The 15,965-nt window shown below is 53.4% G+C and overlaps 3 protein-coding genes across 3 annotated transcripts; 2 read left to right on the forward strand and 1 right to left on the reverse strand.

Annotated features, from left to right (window-relative positions):
• Nucleotides 1-4,618: 4,618 nt before the first annotated feature.
• On the forward strand, nt 4,619-7,441 carry BBA_01728 (eukaryotic aspartyl protease; the record flags this gene model as incomplete). Its single annotated transcript, XM_008596825.1, has 3 exons — nt 4,619-4,719; nt 4,796-4,923; nt 5,019-7,441. 3 exons carry the CDS (start codon nt 4,619-4,621, stop codon nt 7,439-7,441), a joined length of 2,652 nt encoding a protein of 883 aa, XP_008595047.1.
• An 854-nt stretch (nt 7,442-8,295) lies between these two features.
• On the reverse strand, nt 8,296-10,509 carry BBA_01729 (Riboflavin synthase-like beta-barrel; the record flags this gene model as incomplete). The annotated part of the gene is made up of 4 exons (XM_008596826.1): nt 8,296-9,901; nt 9,952-10,050; nt 10,129-10,304; nt 10,366-10,509. 4 exons carry the CDS (start codon nt 10,507-10,509, stop codon nt 8,296-8,298), a joined length of 2,025 nt encoding a protein of 674 aa, XP_008595048.1.
• A 3,521-nt stretch (nt 10,510-14,030) lies between these two features.
• Nucleotides 14,031-15,407, forward strand: BBA_01730 (RNA recognition domain-containing protein; the record flags this gene model as incomplete). The annotated part of the gene is made up of 4 exons (XM_008596827.1): nt 14,031-14,236; nt 14,377-14,680; nt 14,737-15,021; nt 15,081-15,407. The coding sequence occupies 4 exons, from the start codon at nt 14,031-14,033 to the stop codon at nt 15,405-15,407; spliced, it is 1,122 nt and encodes a 373-aa protein (XP_008595049.1).
• Nucleotides 15,408-15,965: the final 558 nt, after the last annotated feature.

Consider the following 15,965-nt stretch of genomic DNA (forward strand, 5'->3'; position numbering starts at 1 on the left):
GAGACGAAGTGGAAAAGGAAGAAAGGGACGAATTGTCATGCCAGTGGAGCGTGGCGTGGCTCCCCAGCTGTGTCTCATTCGCGCAGCCTCGATCGCGTGTCCAAATTTGCAGTGGGCTCATTTCATCATGCACACTGTGAAAATGTCTTGCCGCCCCCTCGCATACTGGTAATAACTCTGCCTCTATCGGACCATCGTGCGGCCCCAGGGGCAGACCAATTTTCCTTGTCTCCTGTCAATGATTGCATTCGAGACATTTTTGCCCTCTTTAGACATCATCTCACGTTTCTTCTTGAGATTCTTGTGTGGTGGCCTCTAAATTTATCCGAACAGCACCAAAATAGACAGTTGGAAGGAGACACATTGTCGTTACCAAAATCAAACTACCAGTACTTTGTACAGATGCCCATATCCGTACAATCAATCACCTGAATCAATCATGTTGATGCGATTTCTATCCATCAAAGAGCACAACAAACACCCTCTGCCCCAAAGTCATTGGCTTCCCGCCAAGGCTGGGGGCCAGCTGTCATTGCAGATTCACCTACCACATTGCGCACCCATCGGGCGCTGTGCTATTGCGTTCTGTTAATGTCCATCATCCATTTGCACTCGCACCGATTCGGTAGGTGTTAGAAGGGGGTCGTCAACTTCAAAGCACAGCACTTGGGTAACTAGTTGGAGAAGGTTGGCAATGGCGCAACCCAGCGGGGATACTTCTGGCCCCTTCCGGTGGTGGTGGGTGCACTGCACTGGCAACTGGCAACTGGGTGGGCGGCCCAAAGCAAGCCACCGGCTGGTCGGAGGGGGCATAATAAACCTCGTGAGCTTTGACCTTCTGTTTTTCGCCTGGTCTGCTTTTTTCTCACTCTCTCGGCTCTGCTGACCGACCGACCAGGCAGTGACCGCACTGGTACAGAACGGGCCGGTTACACCAGACTTGGGGTTGGATTGCTGCCACTCACAATGAGGCTCGAGAGCCACCCCCGACATGATGCGCGCGTGTCAGTGGGGATTCTTGCATTGGCTCTCGAGGTTAATCAATGCTATGATGGATCATCCCTGTTTGACGCTCCCGCTGGCCCCTGGCTGAGTAACTAGAACCTGGTACAGATGAATTCCCACGAATCAGCACAAACGTACGTAGTTGCTACGCTACAACCGTACAACGTCCATGATGAATATGAAGAGCGTACCCCCTTCTTGCCTGCCTATTTACCCTTGAACAGACGGTGACTTTGTGGTGCATCATCAAAGGGCCTCGCCGTTTTGGCATTGCCGTTAGCTGCTGAGTGCTGTCATTGGGGTTGACAGATTGACGACTGTCGGCAATCCATCCCTCCTCACCAGACTCTTTCATCTATACAGTCCACGTACGAGAGACCTTGACCGTTTTGACCAAATTGCCAGAGGGAGTAGGGTATGTTGTTCCAATGATTCAAAGTCGCTGGTGTGTGCGGTGCCAACTTGTTTCATCATCATCATATCATTGACCATTGATCTGCCAACCATTTCGTGATGCCAAAAATAAAACAGCGAGAAACAAGACATCAAAAACCCGACCCGACAACAGCAGCGACCAACAAAACCAGATTCCAGCGGCGACACATGGCAAGCCGCCCTCGATGCTGAATTAGAATTGAGATTGATTCATCATCAGCAAAAACACGCGCATTCCCCACACGAATCTGGCGGCGGCCACCCTAGCAACTGGTTTTGCGACCACTAGCAATGAATAGCGAACCACTAGAGGCAGAAAAGTTGTGAAGTGGCGCGCCAGGCAGTTCGCGAAGCGATCAGCAAAACGTCAGCCAATTGCGCATTCCAGACAGCTGGCCGTGCAGAACCGAGCTCATGGAGACTACCGCATATGCCTCAATTGCCAGCTAGCTTGACCAGAATTTGACTCTGGCTGGTGGCGAGAAGGGCGGGCGCTTTCGGTAGTTCTGATTTTAACTAGTTCGTCGAGTGATGATATGTGTCGTCGAGTTATGGACAGGGTAAAGTAGCACCCTTGCCGATTGTGTTATAGACCAGGCGGGCAATAGAACCGCCTTGGGTAAACGATGAATGACCGACCATTCACCATCCTGCATAAGCCATGCAAAGCACAAATGCGAAACGCGCATCAGATGCCATGCAGAAAGTCAGAGATAAAGTCTGTCACGTATCCGTACATGTGCCCACAATGTGCCCACAATGTGCCCGTCACTGATCATGCTGTGCGCTGGTCATCTACCTCTTACAACATCGCATCAGGGCAAGAACTTGCGCAGCATGACAGAGTAACACAGTAACCCTTGAACCAGCTTTGTATTCATAGTGCCCTTGATCGGCCCGCGTCCCGCGCCGCGTACCGCATGGCAGTATTGCATCACCAGCGTAACAGTGCGAGTGTACGTAGGTAGTTACGAATATGTCAGTCAACAGCTGTCAGCAGCACAGAAAAACTGGAAGTTTGGGCCTGTCAGCCACTTGGGGAATGAGTCCACCCACCCATCTGCTGCCACGGCCCACTTGTTCAATTCTCACAGTTACACCAGTTCAATCAACCCTTTCACCTCTGGCATGTTCTCTCAGCCATTGCAATTCGCATCAGGACTAGTTGTCGCGCTGCTTTTCTAGCCTCGGACCAAATTGCCTCGCCCTCTCTCTCTCTATTTTTTCTTTTCTTTTCCTCTCTCTTATTCTTCCTTTTTTTTCATCACGAACGAGGGGGGGGGCTTTTTCATCTGGCTGGTGTTGCCCAACTCCATATTTATTTAGCGAACCTTCTCCCTTCCCCAGTGCGCCGGGTGCCCGGACAATGCTGGGCATCGTCATTTAGACGGGAGCAGGCAGAGTGGCTGTTGGCCTATCGGGAGTTGAGACGAAGAGAGAGGCGGGGCGCTGGGAGGGATTGACGCGTGGAGGAGGCGTTTATGACCGTTTCATCCAGAAATGATGGTTGATTCGTCACCTCTACATTGTTTCTGTCATTTGATGCGAGGGTCGTGTGGCAGGGCTCTTTGATCACATACTGATAGAGCATTCATATCCTGGCATCAGGACCCTGGCGAGAGCGGAGAGCTTCATCGAGACGCACAGCAAAAAGAAAGAAAAAGAAAAAAACAGTAACACACGGGAATGATGAATCCGTACTCCGTATGGAGTAGAAAGGGTAATCAATCAGTCAATCAGTCCATTGCCTGGGGCCGCGGTTGCGCGGCTTGCCCAAAGAGGTCCAAGAGTCGTGGTCATCGGCAAGACAGACCAGGGAGCTCGAGGGCTCCCCTCAAAAAAAGGTGAGACTGTGGAAATTGGCAGCAGTGCTGGTGAAAGGAGACGACGTGTGATGTTGACTCAGGCTGATGAGAGTGTCTTGCTTTTTTTCCTTTTTTTTTGCATGTCGCGTCGCGGGCGGGACGAGGGTAAAAGCGGCGGCGAGGCTTGGCGTGGGCTGGTGATCGCTCCCTGGAACGCGGCTTGGTGGATAGGTACTAGACAGGCGGTAATCCGTAGTGCACAGAGTAAAAGGTAGCGAGCAAGCAAGGCAGGTACAGTACCTACGGTTGGCGTAGGTAATGCCGAATACTTTATGTGGGTGGGTGGGATGCGGGGAAGCGAAAGTACCTGCCCGTCCATTTTGCATGCTAATAAGGTGTTACTTGAGAGTACCTACCAGCTTGCACCTGGCTCTTGTCACAAGTGCGGGTGCAAGCGACGGGAGGCCGAGGGAGACATTCCTGATGATTGCTTGCTGAGACCTTTGCCCCCCGCAGCGCGAACTTTTTTTTTTTTTTTCCTTCCAGTAGATGTGAATGTCCTTGTGCCCACGCACTCGCAGTGTCCTCATTGCGACGTTGCTTCAGCACATGGCAGCCAAAGACTCCCCGTGGCCCCTCCAAGTGCCTGCCTGTAATACCTCAACGCACTGACAATAGCGTAACTCGGTGCTGAAAGTGCGCCGAATATCATCAGAACCCAAGGTACCTCACCAGTGCGTAGGTATAGCGGCGTTGTCTCTGTACCGCGGCTGGGTCGCTCACTGGAGTCACTGGAGTCACTGGGCCGCTGGCTCTCGTCCCCTAGACAAGACACAAGTCTCATTCTCTGCTCCAGAGACCGAGAGATACTGGCTCATACCTACCAGGCCCATCCCACACCAACGCCGCTCCCTCTTTGCCTCTGCCGTCCCATACCATCCTTATCCCATCCCATCCACCATTCTTTTCCCTTACTCGCCAACCTTGTTTCTCTCTCACACGACCACTCTTTTCCGACTCTCGACAAATTGACATTCGCTTTTTCTTCCTTGCGAATCTTGGCATTTTTTTTTTCCGAGGGTCTTGCCGGACTGTCGACTATAGTAGAACCTGCCGACTGTCTACAGCCACCAGACGCCATTGCATCTCTTGTTTGTTGCTCCCCGCGCGCTGTACCGACCATGATCTCTCGTGCAACCCGCTTTGCGATTTGAACAACCCCCATATGGATCCTGCGCATCCGACTGTGCAACTCCGACCACCGTTCACCTCTTGACCGAACCAAGTCGCATCCCATCCTGGTGAGCCCGCGCTCAAGTCTGCTCGCTAAGAGCAAGTTTTCTGCATCGTGTCGCTTGACACTTGGCGACGCTATGCGGTCGAGTCGAATGGCCGCCGCCGCATCTGTCGCTGCCACGGCTGTCTTCGTCAATGCCTACGATCCCGCCGCGGTTTCCATTCCCTACGGCGACTGGTACGTCAACCCTGTCGTCATTTCGTGGACTGTGCTATTCTCTCAAGGGCTTGAATCCTGACCTCTTATTACATAGGCTTGGCATTGATGGCAACTGGTCAACCGTTCGCTTTCTCTTAGGTACCGAATCAGACCTCGTAAATATCATACCCAGTACTTCTCTGTCAGAGCTATGGGCAGTCGGCCCGGGTGGTTGCCAAAGTAGTACGTTGCTGCCTCCGCAAACGCCCTCTACAGGCTCCCAGCGCCGTTGGAAAACAAGCGGCGTACGCCAGACCGTTGACTAACAATTTCAACAGAAGAGCAACATTGCATGACTGCGCGGGGTGGTATTTACACGCCTGGCGACTCAAAGCGATGGACTTCATGGGGACAGTACTTTCTCGGCCTCGAGTACTTGGGCTACGGAGGCAACGGCGCCTATGGCATCGACAACATCAACACCTGGAGTCCCTTCACCAATATTGCTTTCGGCATGAGCAGCGTTCTTGTTGCCGCATACAACACAACCGATTATTTCAACGGTCTATTTGGTCTCGGGATATCTCAGGGTCGCTTCAAGGGGAATATTGGCGAGTCGGCTCTCACCCAAGCTGTGAAGACGTTTGGCTGGATTCCCAGCTACAGCTATGGCTATACTGCTGGAGCGAGCTACAAGAATATGCCCGGTTCCTTGACGCTCGGTGGTTTCGATTCCGCACGCCTTGTTGACCACGACACTCTCTTCACCATCACACAATCAGACAATTCGCCTCGCGTCAACGTTCGCAGTATCAACGTGTTCAATGATCGCAAGCCCCATGGATGGGACTCATCCATCAACAAATTGTCTAGTTACAACGATACCTTCATGGCCCTCGTCGATAGCACTACACCTTATCTGTGGTTGCCCGAAAGCATCTGCGAGTCGTTCGCATCCGCCCTCAACCTCACCTACAACGACACATACAAATTATACACGTTAACCAACACCCAGTATCAAGACTATTCCACCTCCAACGCTTACTCGTTTACTTTCAGTCTTGCCAGCATTGACAACAATGACAACTTCGGTCTTCCTCTTAGTGCTCCCGGAGTTGTCAACATTACCGTTCCCATCAAGGCTTTCGTCGGTTCCCTCCAATACCCTTTTGCCAAGGAGGCCATCAAGTATGGACAGCCCGCTGTGCCTTACTTTATGCTCCGTAAAGCTACGAATAGCAGCAGTATCATCATTGGCCGCTCTTTTCTACAAGAAGCTTACATTCGCACAAAATTCGACTCTGGCGTCTTCAGCCTGCACCAGGCAGCCTTTCCACGTGATCCCGATACTGATATCAAATTGAATCTCATCAAGCAACCGAGCAACAGCCCGTACCCACGACCTCCACCTACCAAGGATCATCACGGTCTGACAACACCTCAGATGATTGGAATCGCCGTTGGTGTCGTTGCCTTTTGCACCCTGCTCCTGGCCGCACTTTGTTTCTGGAATCGTCGCCGCAAGCAGAAGAAGCACGGCGAGACCGCCGCCAAGGAAGCCGAGTCACAAGACAGTTCGTCAACTATTTCTCCTGAATCTCCCATGACTCCAGTCTCTCGCATTCTGTCGAAAATTGTTCGCAGGAAGCGTTCAAGACGCACAACCACCACAACTAGAACGAGTGCTCCTACGGAGGCACCCGCTTCGGAGATATACGAGCTGCCGGCACCGTTACCTCCAGCTGAGCTTGCCGCTCACAACGAGGATGATGACTCTGTTTTGGGTGGCACAGTGGCAGGAACCGACGACTCGCAGAACCTTAGCGCTTACGAGCTCGCCAGACGCAAGCTTGCTCGACAGCTAGCAGGACCTGTCCCGGCCTATGCGCCTCCAGAGAATGGTATTGTGCCAGCTGAAAAAGACATGCACATTGATACAAACGTAGTTCGGACTACAACCATTCCCCACCCGCAACCTACATACCACTTCCATAACGTATCTCCAGTGCGGTCACACGAGGGTCTAGGGACCAACTCTCTGCCAGGCACTCTACCTTCGCCGGTTTCTCCTCGCACCGACTGGAACACCAACGACCTGCCATCGCCCATCACTGCATCGCTGCACCCGAACTCAGCTTCTTCGCAGTCTGGCTCTACAGGTAGACGTCGCGCAGGCTCCAACACGATGAATGGCACATCAAGCGAATATGGCAGTGCAAGGCGGTCCGACTCCAACTCCTCATCAAACTCAAACGGCCAAGAGCAGAGCCGCGAGAGAAAAGTTTCCTTTCCGCTCCCACAAGCATCTTTCCAAAGAACACCCATCGAACCCTCGAAAGTCGTGTGCCTTGGTCCTCTTCCAGAAAATGTCTCCTTGTTCAAGCAGCAGATGTTACCCAGTGCATCTGCAACACGTGAACAATCGTGGACTGGACCAGCTCACCATTCACATCACCGACCCTCAACAGGCAGCCTCGGCAGCAATTACACGGACGAGGAGGACGCCATGGTGGAAGAATTGACGCGTCAATCCACGTCTGTCTCGCGTTCGCTGGGCTCACAAAATGTCAATCGACCGCCAGCCCTTGTTGATCCCCTCATCCGTACCGTTTTGCCCGAGCGAACGGAAGAAGAAAACGTTTCGCCTACAAGCGACAAGAGTGGCGCTGGTTCACATAGCAGCGGCGGGCGCATCGGCGGTGGCGATCTCATTCACGTTCCACAGATGGCGGAGAAGCGCTACAGCTGGGAAGAAGAATGATGAAAGCAATTCACTGAAAAGAAGCAGGGCTTGTATGACTTGGAATAATAACTTAATGTGGCAAAGAAGATATGTTTTTTTGCCATTTTGGATAGGGGTGTGGTAAGAAGCACCCCCACAACGATCATTACATTTGCGAGCAGAATTTTGGTTTGGTTTCCTTTTTTCATATTGGAGTTTGGGCATTTGGAGTTGGCGGTAGCGTGTTTGGGCACCAGCGCGGTTTTTTTTTCCCCAAAGAGAATAGGCGGTTCAAGGTTTCCCCATTCCTGTTTTGTTCTTCTTTTTTGTCTTTCTCATCCGATTTTCTCTCTCTCCCTCTCAAGACCTCTCTCATCGATATCCACCCACCTTTCTTTTACTGGCACGCTTTAATCAAGCACGCCATCATGTACGTTTTGTTGTTGTATGACGCGAACCCGTCTTTCTCTACGGGGCTCGCGCATAACTGCTCTTGTTTTCTCTTATTTTTTTATCGTCGTTTCCGCGCAGTAAGAGAAGGAAATGAAATCTCCTCATCGATACTGGAAATATGTGGGACGTGGGCGGGTTGGTCAACCTGATACCAGATGAAGCTATTCAGTTGGAGCGATGCTCTTGACAAGGAATTACTATTAAATCCAAACAATTTCTTCATATCTTGGCTCTCCATCTCTACACTTTAATAACGGTGCTGTTGGCATGTCACTGTGAAATATGCCAGTCGGAAAAGGCAAAGGACTTTGAACCAACTTTTCGATTTCGTTGCATCATATACATCATGTACTATATATTTATCCCTCAACCTTGCTACATAGCCAACCACGACGAGCAGTAACTCTTATCCCCAGTCGTCTATCATCCACATTGCCGGCCTACCAAATCTCCTGCCACCACGTTACCGCGTCGAGCATCCTCTTGCGCTCCTCCCGGGCCGCATCGTCATCGTCGTCGTCGCCCGCCAAGAACGGCTCCCACACAGCCGCCTTGCACGCCTCGGCCATGCGCGACGACCCGCCACACACGGCAAAGATGGGTCTCTGCGGGATGAGCCTCGCCAGCGCGGCCGCCTCGCGCCTCACGAGGTCCTGCACGTAGACCTTTTGGCGCTGGTCGCGCGAGAAGGCGGGAAAGATGGTGAGCAACCGTCGTCGTCGTCGGCCGTCATCATCGTCGTCGTCGTCGTCGTCGTCGTCGTTATTGCCTTTGTCCTCCGCCGCCGCCGCCGCCGCCGCTTCGCTGCCTAGGACCGCCCACTCCGTCTCGAAAAAGTAGTCGGCGGCGCGGTTGCGGTTTCCGAAAAAGAGGAGCATGGGCCCGATGGCGTCGTGCGTCAGACGCTCGTGGATGAGGCTGCGGACGGGCGCGACGCCAGTGCCGGTGGCCATGGCGATGAGCGGCCGGCGGGCGTGGGCGGCGCCGTGGATGGGCGACTGCACGTCCTTTTTGGTGACGGTGAGGGTGGCGCCGACGGGCAGGTCCGCGAGGTAGCGCGAGCAGAGGCCCTGACGGGGCTTGCGCAGGACGGTCTGGTAGCGGACGAGGGCGACGAGCAGGTCGACGCGCGTAGTGGCGGCGGCGGCGGCGGCGGCAACGGCAGTTCCATTCTGCGACGTGGGTGCTGCCGCGGGATGGCGCAGCTGCTCTCCTCCGTTGGCAATGCTAAAGTCGCGACCGCGAATCAGCGGGAAGATGTCGAGGAGCCGCGCGGCGGGCAGCCGCACCGACGTAAACTCCTCGAGTACCTCGATGATGGTGCGGCGCGCGCGCGTGGCATAGTCAAAGTACTCGTCCACGTACTCGGGCGCGGTGAACTCGAGCAGGCGCTCTCTGTGGTAGGCGTCGTCGGAGAAGAAGGACATGCTCTTGAGGAACGAGCGGCGCGGGATGGCTGTCACGTCGACATTGTGCAGGAGCAGACTGCGCAGGGTCGTCTGCGGCGGGGCAAAGAGGCCGCGGGGAAGCGCGGCGCATCGGGACAGGTCGAGGGGCGCGTCGGCGATGGCGTCCCAGCCCATGAGGGTGATGAGCCGCTGAGCGTCTTCGGGAAAATTTTTGGGGTAGATGGTGAGGCAGTCGCCGGGCTGGCACCGGAGGGGTTCGGACGTGGTAGCTTGGCCGCCGAAGGAAGATGGAGTGGTGCTAGGTCGAGGCGGGATGTCGAAGGAGACGAGGCGGACGTCTTGCCAATGAGACTCGGGGGTGGTCCGCGTGTTGGCGGCGAGGGTGGCTGTCCAGCCGTCAGGAACGGGGAGGAGGTCTATTGGAGGCGTAGCGGGCAAGGACCGTTGGGCGGGGGAGTCGCCGTTCACTTGGGGCTCAGAGGTGGCGGCCACAATCTCCCGAAGAGCTGGTTCCAATGACCAGCGAGGTGGAAGGATGGCATCTTCGGGGATGGGCTTTAGTCCATCGGGGTGTGGATGCTTCTCCAACAAGTGCTTGGAGAGCCCGCTTGACCAGCGAGAGAACGACCCTTCGATGCTGCATGTGTAAGTAGATGGCATCGGAATGAAAAGGAGGCGGCGACTTACCCATCAGGAAACTGCTCGTCAGCCTCGAATGTGTCGTAAAATGCCGAGGCGCCCAGCTGGCCCAAACGCCGGATCAATTTGCGCGCAGCCCAGTTGAATCTGTTTTGCGGGTTAACTAGACGACTTTGAGACAAAACAAGCCATGAATGTCAAGCAAGACAGTGCTTGAACACTCACTTGAGATATGTACTATCACCGAGCCCAAAACACGTGTATTGAACCGGCGCCAGGCAGTCTGCCGGTAGTTTTCTCTGAAGGAGCCTCTTCCAGAATAGAGTTGAGTTGTGCGGCATATCACCTTGCCCCGTGGTAGAAATGACAAAGATGACAAGTTCATTTTGCAGCAGCGCTCGCTACCGTCCCGTCATCCGCAGGTCAGTTGATTGTCGGGTGCGACATGTAAGAAGGACGAACCAGTGTCACGGCACTCATCTCTTCGACGGTGCTTTGAAAATGCAGGCGCTGGCATGTCCTTCCCAGCTCCTCGGCCAATTCCTGCGCGTTGCCCGTCTCGGAGCCGTACAGGACCAGCACGGTCCTTGGCTGCGCGGCAGTCATCTTATCCAGCAATACGTTTTGCGCCGCGCCGCGCAGCAGGCCTCCTTATCGCTCCAGGGTGCGTAGATATTCAGCGTGAGTTTCCATGCAATGTCCTTTGTGCGGTACGGGCCAGCAAAGGGTTGGCGGGATAAATGGCAGGTTACCGTCGTGTTGCTGCAGCTTCGGCGAATTCCTGCGCTTGTGGAAGCGGCAAGACGTTGACAGAAAACCGGGTCTAGAGCCGATGGCGGCGTAAATTATGGGAGAGCCACCAAGTCGTAGCCGAGAGCCGCGATTGAGTAGGTCGCTGCGCGATCATGATAAAAGCACGCTAGACAAATTGATAGTGGTTCGAGCAAGAAGTTTGCAAGATATGTAAGCGCAGCATTGTGCTTATGTTGGGCCAACTTGATGGTGGGGTGTCCTGCGCGAGGTACTTGAACGTAAAAGGGCAATGACCAAGTACTATTTCCGCATTTTCTCAACTAATTTGAAAGAATAATAATAACCGATGAAAATGACAAGCGGAAAATGGGGAGATGCCAGAAAGAACAAGGATCTTCGTTCACTGCGTCGCCAATTTGTGCTATATGCGTTCGTGAAACCAAGTAATTTATTAGGTGTCACCCATATGAACTGTCGCGAAGAGTTTTCTGGAAAATTCTTTTCTTGTAATGGGCCATGTTGCACTGCTTTCAAAGGACAGACAGGCTACTGTACAGGTATATAAGCAGGCGAAAGTTTGCACTTGCGAGTAGCAATCCACCTGGAAGATCTGGTCAACGCCATACTGAGGATCAATACCGACACCGACCGGGTTTGTCTCTCAACATGCCTCCATAACATTGCGATGTTGGAGCATGCACCAACCCGTTGTGCGACAAGAGGGAGGTTGCTTGCTCTTCAACCCTCATCTCTGCGCGCATAAGACGACGAATTGTTCGCTCTTCTCGGCAAGATCAATATCGATGCTTGGGAAGCACACGCCTCGTTCTTGCGACAAGGGATCGACTGCTCCATTGCACCATTGCACCATTCCAGGATGAAACGGCAAAGCGCACATCTCGAATGGGTGGCATGAACTGTCATGTCGAGATTCTCTTGGCAGACGGCGTGGTCTGGCTTGCTCATATACGCCGATTAAAGACCTCGCCGCCTCCGCTCGCCGTACGGAACTACATTCTTTAGAGCAAAGTGGCTACTTTCAGGTTTCTGGAGACGACAGCCCTGGCGACGCCCAAGATGCATGACTATGCTCTGGACCACGGCAGAGGTCCTGTACGGGCCGGGTATCTTCCCTTGAAAAGCTTCCAGGCAAAAGCTCAGGCTAGCGGCGCAAGGCCCTGGAACAGCTTGCACTGATTGAGTTTCACAGGTATTCTCAGCCGGATTTTGATTCTCTGAATACGCCTGGAAGTGCCCAGCTCACGTATCGTTGCTGGGCATGATGTTTCGCCAGCTGAGAGTCTGCAGCCCCTTTCACTTTGCCACGCAGTACCTCAGATGCCATCTGCGGCCATACTAGATAGGACTTTAGGTAAGGAAAAGTATGCGCAACGGCCGGTCGACGTGTAATTGTTGCGTTGCTTCCTGCTCGACTTGGTGCCCGTCTCGACGCCCGCAGCTGCTTGCGATGGGAAGGTGTATCTCAAGCACGACGATGATAAAGGGCATCACGTCTTGGTGGACAACAGTCTCAATATCACGGGGTGTTATTGATTGGGTGTGGGCGCACACGGCGGCGGCGGCAGAGGCTTTTAAATCTCCGGTCATGCTGCTTCCCGTGGCGAATTTATATATGCTGGAAAAGGGGTCATTGGAGCAGAAGAGGCCATCTTTGCAAAGATTCCGAGGGGAAAGGGCCCAGGTCGCCTGGCGCGCAGCACTTGTTTGCGTTTTGTTACAGCTTCCTCTCAGTGACTGGGACGGGCTATCAAGTGCCTGCGGGAGGCGACGGATGTAAACGCGGTCATGACAAGGGAGGAATGGAAAGAAGCAGCATCGAATCGATATAAGTGCGATTCCGGGCTGCCGCAATTGCTCAATCGGCGTGGGAGTGCTGGTACGTGAAGGGGTGCCGAGCAACGTTATTAGTAGCGGTGAGCTGGAGGGCATAGCAAGTTGCGCAGACACCTGGCAAAAGCTTGTTGCGTCGCGTCCACGTGACTGGAGGGATTGAATGGTAACACAGCAGATTGTATTAAGAGGGCTGAATAGCGAAGGGGAAAAGATGACATTATCTGAAAACAAAAGTAACACAATCTCCTTTCATCTTGAATTTCCTTGACACGGTGCTCTAAGCATGAATGAACAAAATGAAGAATTACTTTGCTACTTGTAGCCTGCTGCATCTCTTGCTTGGGGTGGGGAAGAGGATAACAGGACGACCCACTGTATGAAAGCCGCGAGCCAATACCAAAGAGGTTGAGCAGGCCCGTCTCCCTTCAAAAGGCCCAGAAGATCCTGTTTAGGGGACGGCTACAGTCTGGAGCCCGCTATTCGCCCTCTACCTAGGCAAGGGGGGGACAAAAAAGCTGGCCCATCCTCATATTGCACCACACCAGCACCTAGAGAAGGAAAGTAAAATCAAAATTATAGAAAATAGATAAAATATTTATCTAAAGAAGAAAGTATTATTTAGCTTATAAGTTATACTATCTTAGTTATTTTATACTAGAATAACTCTTCTAGAATTAACAGAAAATAAATAAAAAGGTAGTCTTACTTTGAGGGTTCTCATTATGGGCCATTTACTTTGTCCCCCCGCTGCTAGGTACCTCCTCCTATTAAAGTCTTGATTGATTGCGAGGCACGCTGCACGCCACAGAAAATGTAGGTAGGCATAATTCGTGCCCTGACATGTCGTAGAGCCTCAGCCAAGAAAATTGCAGGGAGCTGGAGTAAATAGGTAGCTGTGGCGGCCCCTGAACGCTTCGCGAGGCGGCTGCTGTGCATTTGCCCTGAGGTACTCATGGGCAGCCACTGTTATTCGCAGGCAAGGTACCTGCAGGCTGCGGCGCAACCGGTCGCTCATGCACCTGCCCGTTGAATTTATTGATCATGTCGGTTCTCTCAGGTAAATCGGCAAGACGGTTGAAAAAAGTAGGAAACGTAGGTACTACCTGACAACCCCTACTTATTGCCTCTGGCTGGCTTTGCTGGGCTCGGCGGGCTGGGCTGGGCTGGGCTGGGCCACCACCGCGCCTGCACTCTGTGCCGCCGTGGCGAAAAATATTATTTAGTATTCCTTTCCAGACTTGGCCGCCTCCCCCCCTTTCCCTCTCCTCCATCACAAACAAAAAGTTAACTTGTGTCTCCGCGCAACGCACCGTCGTCTGTCGATACTTTTCAACCGATTCTAGGGCACCAAGCTACCCTGACCAACTCCCTCCCTCATTGCACCAGAGTTCAAGTCCCGTCCTCCGCCACCAGAGGATACCTGAACCCCCGTCGACCTCGCAATCGTTTTAAGCGTCATTCATACCCCCAAGCCACACTACGCGCCATCCATCTCCATACAAACACGCACATCTTCAAAAATGTCTGCTACCAACGTGGAGAAGGTTGCTGATGCCACCGTTAATGACCTTGCCAACACTCTGAGCAACACCTCTATCAATGACAAGGCCGCCGCCAACGAGGCCGCCTCTGCCTCCGCCGCAGAGGGCCGTCGTCTGTACATTGGCAACCTGGCCTACCCGACAACTGAGGGAGAGTTGAAGGACTTTTTCAAGAACTATCTTGTGTATGTTGATACTTCTCTTGCCATATGGCCAACGCGTCCAGGCTTGCCCACCCATCCTCGTTTGCCTGTGCAAATCGAGATGGTTACCTCTGACGCATCTACCATCACCATTTCACATGCTAACTCTGGTCCGCTTGCAGCGAGTCTGTCTCCATCCCCAAGAATCCCCGCACCGACCGTCCTGTCGGCTACGCTTTCGTCGACCTCTCGACCCCCACCGAGGCTGAGCGTGCCATTGAGGAGCTCTCCGGCAAGGAGATCCTTGAGCGCAAGGTCTCTGTCCAGCTCGCTCGCAAGCCCGAGCCCGCTGGCGAGAAGGTTGAAGCTTCCAACGGCGATGGTGCCGGTGCTGAGGGCGGTCGCCGTCGCACTGCTGGCCGTGGCCGTGGCCGTGGTGGTCGTGGCGCCCGTGGTGGTCGTGGTGCCCGCACTGGACGCGCTGCCGTAAGTTTCCCATACTCATCGCGCGCGAACCGTAAAATCATCTAACTTCATCATAGGAGGGTGAGGAGAAGAAGGAAGGCGAGACTGGAACTGCCGCACCTGCTGCAACCACTGAGGCTGCTGCTCCTGCCCCCGCTGCTGACGCAGAGACGGCCAACACTGAGGTTCAGCCACTTAAAGACATTACCAACAAGAAGGCAACTGACACGACAAACAAGGCTTCCAAGAAAGAGCCTCGCGCGCCCCGTGAGCGTCGTGAGCGTGGTCCCCCAGCCGATGGCGTAGCTTCCAAGACCAAGGTCATGGTCGCCAACCTGCCCTACGACTTGACCGAGGAAAAGGTATGAAAAGTTTACCCGTCAGATGCCAGCACGATGGCTAATCCCTTTGACCTATGCAGCTTATCGAGCTCTTCAAAGCTTTCGAGCCTTCCTCTGCCAAGATTGCCCTGCGCCCCATCCCCCGCTTCATGATCAAGAAGCTGCAGGCTCGTGGTGAGGCTCGCAAGGGCCGTGGTTTTGGCTTCGTTACCCTGGCAACGGAGGAACTGCAGCAGAAGGCTGTCAACGAAATGAACGGCAAGGAGATTGAAGGCCGTGAGATTGCCGTCAAGGTTGCTATCGACAGCCCTGACAAGACTGATGAGGAGGCCAACGCCCCCGAGGGTGAGGCCACTGGTAAGGACGCTGCTGCTACTGAGGCTCCTGCCGCCACCGCCACCGCTTAAAAGAATAAGCAATCGGCAGCACGACAGGCCAACGCTGGCATCTCAGCCTTGCCTTATGACCACCGTTGACGATATGGCACGCATGTTCGACGAAATATCATAATTATGCTACGCAATATTTCCTTCTCGCACCATCGTGATGTGAACGTCTCAATAGACGCTGTGATATTGGGTGGCTTATAATAATTATTTGCTGGCGATTTCGTATCTATATTAATGCATGAAGAGCATGGCATAGATGATGTGTTTGCCTGCAACGTTTTGATGTTTTCTGCTCCTGGAGATTCTTGCTTTAGATGTATTGGGACAGAAGACTAATGAAACTAATTGATCGATTGATATGGGCGACTGGACAATACTACGTACCTCATGTGTTCTACTGGGAAGTAATTTTACATGCATAAGTTGTAGAGCATTACAATCGTTATCACTCTTGGTTTCAGCAGGCGACTTGTGGCGGTTGCCCCGCCTATGATCCGACAACGTCCCATAATAATCTGGGGCTACAGTGCAGGCACAAACGTAGGCTTCCTCCCTGATATCGACAGCACTCCCAAG

The sequence above is a fragment of the Beauveria bassiana genome (assembly GCF_000280675.1).
Source record: "Beauveria bassiana ARSEF 2860 unplaced genomic scaffold BBA_S00003, whole genome shotgun sequence".
NCBI classification, from domain to species: domain Eukaryota; kingdom Fungi; phylum Ascomycota; class Sordariomycetes; order Hypocreales; family Cordycipitaceae; genus Beauveria; species Beauveria bassiana.